Genomic DNA, 10,535 nt, shown 5'->3' on the forward strand with positions numbered 1-10,535 from the left:
CTATATAGGATTAAAGATACGCTAGGTTTAAAGTACTAGAATGAACAAGTAAACTATCTTATGAGCTAAAGCTTAGCGATTACGATAAATTAGTTATTATCGGTTGAGGGATCGCGCGTTCTTGACGTCGATGTTGGATCCCGTGGTTCCTCCTCTGGCTGGTTCGGTAACGGTACAAGCCGTTTTACGCCCCGATCGAGTGTGGTTGTGGCTGTTCTCACTGTTGCAGCTCGAACTATGCCATCAGATCCGGGGTAGACCTTGATGACTCTCCCGAGTGGCCACTGCATCGGTGGTACGTTGTCCTCCCTCAAGAGCACGATGGTGCCCTCCTTGATGGGGTGTGTACCGCTGGACCATCTCGAACGACTCGTCATCTCGTTTAGGTACTCCTTGTACCATCGGTTCCAGAAATGCTGCTTTAGTTTCTGGATATGTTGCCAGGTTGAAAGTCTGTTTGATGGCACATCCCTGAAATCGCGCTCGCGCAGACTCGTTAACGAGTCGCCAATCAGGAAATGGCCAGGAGTTAGGACAAGGGTGTCATTTGGGTCTGATGAAATGGGAGTTAAAGGACGTGAATTTAGAACGGCTTCTATCTCAATAATTAAAGTGTTGAACACTTCAAATGTAAATCGTTCAGCACCTGCGATACGCCAGAAATGACGCTTGAATGATTTCACGGCCGCTTCCCAGATGCCGCCGAAGTGAGGTGTTAATGGAGGAATAAAATTCCACGTGATGGATCGGTCAGCAAGAAAGGTTTTGACCTTCTCGTTGTGGTCATCGGACTGCAAAAGTTCGCGGAGGTCTCGAAGCTCGTTGTTGGCGCCGACGAAATTGGTGCCATTGTCAGAGTAAATGTTAATACAATGACCTCGTCTAGCAATGAAACGACGTAGGGCTGCTATAAATGCTTCGGAGGTAAGATCGCTAACCAATTCTAGGTGAATGGCTTTTACTGAGAGGCAAACGAAAACTGCGACATATACTTTAATGTGGGTTCGACTTCGGTATCGTCGCTCCTTTATGAAAAAGGGACCGCAATAATCAACGCCGACGTTTGCAAATGGGCGTGAGTCGGTGACTCGAGCCTCAGGTAGGTCGCCCATCACGTATTGTGTTGGCGGCGGTTGGACACGGTAGCAGCGGACGCAGTTTCTGATGGTTTTCCCTACCTGACTCCGACCGTCGATGGGCCAATAACGGCGTCTAATCGCGTATAGGGTAGCCTGTGTACCAGCGTGTAATTGTATTCGATGCTCGTGTTCTATTATTAATGCCGTGATTCGAGCCTTTGGGAGGACGATGGGATGTTTTTGCGCGAATGGAATTCGCGAATTCTTCAGACGGCCTCCTACTCGCAGAATTCCGTCTTTGTCGATGAATGGGTTCAGTTGTTGCAGCTTACCCTTAACGCCTATTTCGCTTCTCGAGAGGCAGCGCAATTCTTCTGCAAAGTGTTGTCTTTGTATCAGTTTGATGATTACGTCGTGGGCGTATCTTAGTTCGGAGGATGTCAGACTTCCTTTGGTGGTGTTAGATCCTTTCCATCGGAGACAGCGCGCGATGATTCTTTGAAGCTTTCCCCATGAGGAGCAGTTGTCCAGAATCGTGGTGTCGCAAATTAATGCTTTGAGACAAATCGCGACCCTTTGTTCTGGGATTGTCTCTGGTTGAGGTAGTTCGGTAGTGGGCCAGAAAGATTCTTCTTCGTTGAGCCAAGTCGGACCGTGTTGCCAGATGGAAGGTTGAAGGAAGTCTTCTGGTGATTGACCTCGCGAGATAAGATCGGCCGGGTTGTCGGCAGTGGGTACGTGTCGCCAATCTGCGTTAGCTGTGCGCCTTTGAATTTCCGACACTCTGTTAGCCACGAAGGTTTTTAGAGTGTGTGGAGATGTCTTCACCCAATGGAGAACAATGGTGGAGTCGGTCCAATAGATGGTTTTATGTATTTCCACAGGTAGCGCTTGTTTTGCGGTCTCGACAAGAGAGGTTAGCAGAAGTGCTCCACATAATTCGAGTCGTGGTATTGAGATCGTTTTCAATGGGGCGACCTTGGATTTAGCGAACAAAAGAGTTGTCTCGGTGTGACCGCGTGAGTCGGTTGTACGCAGGTAGAGGCATGCTCCGTAGGCCTTTTCGCTTGCGTCACTAAAACCGTGTAGTTCGACTTTTCTTGGCGATTCAATGATTGTGCGTCGCGGGAACGTGATGTTGTTCAGCGCTGGCAATTTATTATAAAAACGTATCCATTCGGTATGGATATCCATTGGCAGCGACTCGTCCCAGTCAACCTTTATGGTCCAGATCCTTTGTAGTAGCATTTTTGCCGTAATAATTACTGGCCCGAGCAGCCCTAGTGGATCATATATCTTTGCTATTTCTGAGGTGATACTGCGTTTGGTCGAACGTGATGGTGGAGAGCAAGTTTCGACTGCGTACGTAATAGAGTCGTTTGAGGAATTCCAGACAATCCCTAAGGTTTTGAGAGTGGATGACTCTCCCAGGTATAATTTTTTGTTAATGGCCTGCTCGGGCAAGCCAGTCAGAAGAGTAAGGTCATTAGATGCCCATTGTCGTATTGTCAGTCTTGCGGTCTTGAGTATTTGTGTGAGGTCTTCGCGTAAGGATAATGCCTCTTCTATGGTCGATGTACCGGTCAGAACGTCATCCACGTAAAAGTCACGCAATAAAATCTTGCCGGCTTGAGGAAAGCGGTGGCCTTCGTCTCGACTGAGCTGTGTCAAACAGCGAATTGCAAGATATGGTGCAGCAGATAGTCCAAATGTCACAGTATTCAGCTCATAAGTTTTAATAGAACCCGTAGTATCGCGCCAGAGGATACGCTGAAATTTCCTGTCTTCCGGACGTACGAGGAACTGTCGGTACATCTTTTCAATGTCTCCCGTCAGTACGTATCGATGAATGCGGAATCTTAATAAAATGTGGAGTAGATCGTCTTGAATTTTTGGACCGGTGTGGAGAGCGTCATTTAATGCTATGCCTGAATTAGTCGTGGCAGAACCGTCGAAGACTACGCGGAGTTTGGTTGTGTCACTGGTGACCTTAACGACCCCGTGATGTGGTAGGTAATACCCCTCAGGTGACTGTTGTTCCTGTGGCAGTTCGCTCATGTGTCCGAGGTCAAGGTATTCTTGGATCACCGCATGATACTCTTGCTTGAGTGCGGGTTCTCGTTGGAGTTTTCGCTCCAATGAATGGAGTCTTTTTTTTCGCTTGTACCTTGGAGTCTCCGAGACGCGACAATTTCTCGTTGAAAGGTAAAGCCACGACGTATCTGCCGTCACGATTCCGAACTGTGTGTTCTTGGAAATGGCTTTCGCAAATTATATCAGATTCAGACAGATGCTGTCTTTGTGGGCCTTCTTCAACCTCCCAGAAACGGGTGAGGTCGAATTGTAACGCGGTGGTCGCGTGGCAAAGTGTGCCATGAGCAGGAGAAGTGACTGGCGCGCTCCCCCCGATGACCCAACCGAGTTGCGATTTTTGAAGGTAGAGATCGGACTCATCTGGGCGTGACAAGACAATTTGGCCGACGCATAAGATTGAGAGGGCTGTTCCGGATCCTAATAACAAATCGATCGGTGCCGGTCGATGGAATTCCGGATCTGCAAGGTGCAGATTCGGCGGAATTTTTATTGTTCCGCGATCAATCTCTTGATCTGGAACGAAAGGCGCGATGTCGTTCACAATGAGGAACGTAAGCGAACGTTGGTAATTGCTTACTCGCGAAGCTATAGTAGCCTTCAGTGCGTGGGTTGCTACAGTGGTCATAGCGTTCAGAGAACCAATGGGAACCGAGCATTTCATCCGCGGGATGTTGATTTTTTGAGCAAGGCGTTCAGAAATTAAGTTAATCGATGCGCAAGTGTCGATTAATGCTCGACAATCTATCGGACGTTTATTTTTGTTGAAGATCTGGATTTGTGCCGTAACTAAAATTTCGTTTGTGATTGCGTTTATGGTGAACGCTCGATGGTAGCCCGTTCCGTTTTGTTCTCTGTGTCTTAGCCGTCATTCTGTATCGGATTGAGCGTTTATTGTTCCGCTTGTTGACGCTTGCTGCTCGAAGTGATGAAGCAACGTGTGGTGTCGTAGCTGACATATTCGGCATGAACCTCGATCGCAATTTTGCGCGCTATGCCCTGGGTGTAGGCAGTTGGTGCATAATTTGGCCCTTTCAACGGCGAACTTGCGTTTTTCGGGAGTCATTCCGCGGAATTTTTCGCAACCCCATGTGCTATGATCTCCGTAGCAGATCGGGCACTCCTTCGGTTGTGAATTTGGACGCGTTTCGTTAAAATTCGACGCGTTTTTTGATTTGTTATCGGCGGTCTGACGTGTTTTACTCGTTACGAAAGCGTGTGATCTGGCGGGTGGTCTTGTTGACTGCGGATGGCTTGTGAAGTTCGCGCTGGGGCGTGTCGATTGCGGATAGCTTGTAAAATTCGGTCTAGGGCGTAATGGCACCGCGGAGGCACTGGATGGTCCAGTTTGTGCGCAACTTGCGCGTTTCTCGAGAAAATCTAAGAGGTCCGTGTACGACGGCATGTTTTTGCCTTTTATCGTTAGTTCCCAAAGCCATGCAGTGTCGCTGCTAACCTTGGATAATATCATTGATATTAAAAAGCCGTTACATCTTGTGAAGTCTTCTCCTAGATTTTTCAAGGCTCGTAGATGCTGGTTGACCGAGTTCACGAGATCGTCTAACGCCTCTGGAGTGTCCTTTACTAATCTCGGATAATCCCTAATTGCGTCGCAATGTTTTAAGATTATTCTCCGCGGACAATCGTACTTCCTTTTGAGCAGTTCTATTGCATCGTAATAATTCGCGTCTGTCGTGTTTAACGCGGAGATGCACTTCAACGCCTTTCCGTGTAAGGTTGAACGGAGGTACTGCAGTTTTTGCAACGGAGTCAGATTTTCATTCGAGTCAATCGTTGATTTGAATGTGTCGAAATATGATACCCAATCTTCGATGTTTCCGTCGAACGATGGCAACCGCATTTCTGGTAACTTGATTGCCATCGGAGCAGTTACCGATGTCGCGAGTGACTCGACTGTTCCGCGACGTTGGGGCAAAGTTGGTTGCGCCTTTTCTATTATTTTGTTGGCTCTGACAACTATCGCGTAGTACTCGTTTTGTATCTCGTATCGGCGAGGTTCCTGGTTTTCGTCTAATGCCTCTAGCTCGGATTGTATATCATCGAAACGCTTCCAAAATTCAATGAGACCGTTCAAATGCATTTTTATAAGATCTATGTCAGGTGGTTGTTCGGTATCGACGGAATCTAAGAATTTCGAGAATGCCGTAATCTGACCGATTACACTGCCGCGCTTACGCTTTAAAGTGCTGAGAGCCGTTGCTTGAGACAAGGATGGGTTTGTCGGAGGCATTTTGTGATGAAGGAGATGTTTTGGGAGATTGACGAACGAAAAACGAGCCTACCTTTGATGCGCTGAATTCAGGATGGTGAACTGGTGTCAGACACCTGGCGTTGACCCAAATCGTCAATTGCTTGGCCCACAAACTGCGACTTTCCAGATGCTGGTTGGTCCAGCCCTTGGTAATCCGGGATACTGCAAGTTGTTGGGATGCTGGTTGGTCCAGACAGGATCTCCCGATTGCAGGTGTTGTCCCGTTGTAAACGATGCGCAAGGCTGCGTTGAATCACGTTCACAAAGTCTTTTGTCCACTGTAACTGTCACTCAGTGTCATTTATTTTTTGGATCACACGGCACTGATGATCCGGCTCGAAGGACCAATGTACTTTCCGACGGAGCGGGCACCTTTCGCGGCGTAGACTCTGTCGTAGAATCTATGAGGAGGCGTAAATTCCTCAATCGAGGGTGTTTCGACGACGCTACTCGGCGCGACCTTACGATCCTTTCGGATGATAAGGATGATAAATATAACTTTGGAATTTAATGCTGCAAGGAGCAAACGGAACTATAGCGGCTGGTCCGCGTGTTGACGAGTTCCGGAGTCTAATCTCGATGTTGCTTTTGCGGGAGTTGCATTTAGACTAAAAGTTTTACCCCAACTCTCCATGCACTCGGGGTGCGTTGGCGTGGAGTGGGGGTATTCCATTTCGGGGTGGCAACGTCGCTGGATTTCGGCGGGCGAAATCACAGCTGTGGGCCCGATGTTCATCGGCCAGGGACCGTCGGATGGTCCCGCGATGCCACCTTTGTAGGTCCACGTTTTATGACAGTACGGTTGGCTGTTGAGGGCGCGAGGAAAATTCTAATGGGCAATTAAGAAAGGTTTCGTGAAGGCGACTTTCTCAAAAACAGCCCTAGAGGCCCGTGTCATAAAACGTGTATACCATCTGCACGCCAAATGTTGGGATGTGCCGATTTGTCAGTCGCGAGTAAAACTATTAAACTATTCTTGAAGGGATCGGTCCCTGGTCCCACCTTGAAATAGCGGTGCCGCGGATTTTCAAGGGGATCTTTTGTTTAACTCGCGGCTGAACAGATAGGATAGAGGATAGGATAGGATAGAGGATAGGATAGGATAGAGGATAGGATAGGATAGAGGATAGGATAGGATAGAGGATAGGATAGGATAGAGTATAGGATAAGGTAGAGGATAGGATAGGATAGACGATATAATAGGATAGGGGATAGTATAGGATAGAGGATAGGATAAAGGATAGGATAGAATAGAGGATAGGATAGGATAAAGGATAGGATAGGATAGAGGATATTATAGGATAGGATAGAGGATAGGATAGAGGATAGGATAGAGGATAGGATAGAGGATAGGATAGGATAGAGGATCGGATAGAGGATAGGATAGGATAGAGGATAGGATAGGATAGAGGATAGGATAGAGGATAGGATAGGATAGAGGATAGGATAGGATAGAGGATAGGATAGGATAGAGGATAGGATAGGATAGAGGATAGGATAGAATAGAGGATAGGATAAGATAAAGGATAGGATAGGATAGAGGATAGGATAGGATAGGATAGAGGATAGGATAGGATAGGATAGGATAGAGGATAGGATAGGATAGAGGATAGGATAGGATAGAGGATAGGATAGAGGATAGGATAGGATAGAGGATAGGATAGGATAGAGGATAGGATAGGCTAGAGGATAGGATAGGGTAGAGGATAGGATAGAATAGAGGATAGGATAGGATAAAGGATAGGATAGGATAGAGGATAGGATAGGATAGGATAGAGGATAGGATAGGATAGGATAGAGGATAGGATAGGATAGAGGATAGGATAGGATAGAGTATAGGATAGGATAGAGGATAGGATAGGATAGGATAGAGGATAGGATAGGATAGAGGATAGGATAGGATAGAGGATAGGATAGGATAGAGGATAGGATAGGTAATTGGATAGGATAGGATAAAGGATAGGATTGGATAGAGGATAGGATAGGATAGAGGATAGGATAGGATAGAGGATAGGATAGGATAGGATAGAGGATAGGATAGGATAGAGGATAGGATAGGATTGCGGAAAGGATAGGATAGAGGATAGGATAGGATAGATGATAGGATAGGAAAGAGGATAGGATAGGATAGATGATAGGATAGGATAGAGGATAGGATAGGACAGAGGATAGGATAGGATAGAGGATAGGATGGGATAGAGGATAGGATAGAGGATAGGATAGGATAGAGGATAGGATAGGATAGAGGATAGGATAGGATACAGGATAGGATAGGATAGAGGATAGGATAGGATAGGATAGAGGATATAATAGGATTGAGGAAAGGATAGGATAGAGGATAGGATAGGATAGAGGATAGGATAGGATAGAGGATAGGATAGGATAGAGGATAGGATAGGATAGAGGATAGGATAGGATAGAGGATAGGATAGGATAGGATAGAGGATAGGATAGGATAGAGGATATGATAGGATAGAGGATAGGATAGGGTAGAGGATAATATAGGATAGAGGATAGGATAGGATAGAGGATATAATAGGATTGAGGAAAGGATAGGATAGAGGATAGGATAGGATAGAGGATAGGATAGGAAAGAGGATATCATAGGATAGAGGATAGGATAGGATAGAGGATAGGATAGGATAGAGGATAGGATAGGATAGAGGATAGGATAGGATAGAGGATAGGATAGGATAGAGGATAGGATAGGGTAGAGGATAGGATAGAATAGAGGATAGGATAGGATAAAGGATAGGATAGGATAGAGGATAGGATAGGATAGGATAGAGGATAGGATAGGATAGGATAGAGGATAGGATAGGATAGAGGATAGGATAGGATAGAGTATAGGATAGGATAGAGGATAGGATAGGATAGGATAGAGGATAGGATAGGATAGAGGATAGGATAGGATAGAGGATAGGATAGGATAGAGGATAGGATAGGTAATTGGATAGGATAGGATAAAGGATAGGATTGGATAGAGGATAGGATAGGATAGAGGATAGGATAGGATAGAGGATAGGATAGGATAGGATAGAGGATAGGATAGGATAGAGGATAGGATAGGATTGCGGAAAGGATAGGATAGAGGATAGGATAGGATAGATGATAGGATAGGAAAGAGGATAGGATAGGATAGATGATAGGATAGGATAGAGGATAGGATAGGACAGAGGATAGGATAGGATAGAGGATAGGATGGGATAGAGGATAGGATAGAGGATAGGATAGGATAGAGGATAGGATAGGATAGAGGATAGGATAGGATACAGGATAGGATAGGATAGAGGATAGGATAGGATAGGATAGAGGATATAATAGGATTGAGGAAAGGATAGGATAGAGGATAGGATAGGATAGAGGATAGGATAGGATAGAGGATAGGATAGGATAGAGGATAGGATAGGATAGAGGATAGGATAGGATAGAGGATAGGATAGGATAGGATAGAGGATAGGATAGGATAGAGGATATGATAGGATAGAGGATAGGATAGGGTAGAGGATAATATAGGATAGAGGATAGGATAGGATAGAGGATATAATAGGATTGAGGAAAGGATAGGATAGAGGATAGGATAGGATAGAGGATAGGATAGGAAAGAGGATATCATAGGATAGAGGATAGGATAGGATAGAGGATAGGATAGGATAGAGGATAGGATAGGATAGAGGATAGGATAGGATAGAGGATAGGATAGGATAGAGGATAGGATAGGATAGAGGATAGGATAGGATAGAGGATAGGATGGGACAGAGGATAGGATAGGATAGACGATAGGATAGAGGATAGGGGATAGGATAGGATAGAGGATAGGATAGGATAGAGGATAGGATAGGATAGAGGATAGGATAGGATAGAGGATAGGATGGGACAGAGGATAGGATAGGATAGACGATAGGATAGAGGATAGGATAGAGGATAGGATAGGATAGAGGATAGGATAGGATAGAGGATATAATAGGATTGAGGAAAGGATAGGATAGAGGATAGGATAGGATAGAGGATAGGATAGGAAAGAGGATATCATAGGATAGAGGATAGGATAGGATAGAGGATAGGATAGGATAGAGGATAGGATAGGATAGAGGATAGGATAGGATAGAGGATAGGATAGGATAGAGGATAGGATAGGATAGAGGATAGGATAGGATAGAGGATATAATAGGATTGAAGAAAGGATAGGATAGAGGATAGGATAGGATAGAGGATAGGATAGGAAAGAGGATATCATAGGATAGAGGATAGGATAGGATAGAGGATATAATAGGATTGAGGAAAGGATAGGATAGAGGATAGGATAGGATAGAGGATAGGATAGGAAAGAGGATATCATAGGATAGAGGATAGGATAGGATAGAGGATAGGATAGGATAGAGGATAGGATAGGATAGAGGATAGGATAGGATAGAGGATAGGATAGGATAGAGGATAGGATGGGACAGAGGATAGGATAGGATAGAGGATAGGATAGAGGATAGGATAGAGGATAGGATAGGATAGAGGATAGGATAGGTAAGAGGATAGGATACTATAGAGGATAGGATAGAGGATAGGATAGAGGATAGGATAGGATAGAGGATAGGATAGAGGATAGGATAGGATAGAGTATAGGATAGAGGACAGGATAGAGGATAGGATACGATAGAGGATAGGATAGGATAGAGGATAGGATAGGATAGAGGATAGGATAGGATAGAGGATAGGATAGGATAGAGGATAGGATAGGATAGAGGATAGGATAGGATAGGATAGAGGATAGGATAGGATTGAGGATAGGATAGGATAGAGGATAGGATAGGATAGAGGATAGGATAGAGGATAGGATAGGATAGAGGATAGGATAGGATAGAGGATAGGATAGAATAGAGGATAGGATAGACGACAGGATAGGATAGAGGATAGGATAGGATAGGATAGAGGATAGGATGGGACAGAGGATAGGATAGGATAGATGATAGGATAGAGGATAGGATAGAGGATAGGATAGAGGATAGGATAGGATAGAGGATAGGATAGGATAGAGGATAGGATACTATAGAGGATAGGATAGAGGATAGGATAGAGGATAGGATAGGATAGAGGATAGG

The 10,535-nt window shown here is 45.2% G+C and overlaps 1 protein-coding gene across 1 annotated transcript; it reads right to left on the reverse strand.

Moving 5' to 3' along the window:
• Positions 1–221: 221 nt before the first annotated feature.
• LOC143364466 (uncharacterized) lies at positions 222–5,421 on the reverse strand (the record flags this gene model as incomplete). The annotated part of the gene is made up of 5 exons (XM_076804801.1): positions 5,367–5,421; positions 4,374–5,315; positions 3,247–3,686; positions 2,877–3,182; positions 222–2,741 (listed from the first exon to the last, which is right to left on the reverse strand). Coding segments are annotated over exons 1-5 (4,263 nt in total), but the record flags the coding sequence as incomplete, so codon positions are not given.
• Between the last annotated feature and the right edge of the window lie 5,114 nt (positions 5,422–10,535).

The sequence above is a fragment of the Halictus rubicundus genome, unplaced genomic scaffold, assembly GCF_050948215.1.
Source record: "Halictus rubicundus isolate RS-2024b unplaced genomic scaffold, iyHalRubi1_principal scaffold0569, whole genome shotgun sequence".
NCBI lineage: Eukaryota > Metazoa > Arthropoda > Insecta > Hymenoptera > Halictidae > Halictus > Halictus rubicundus.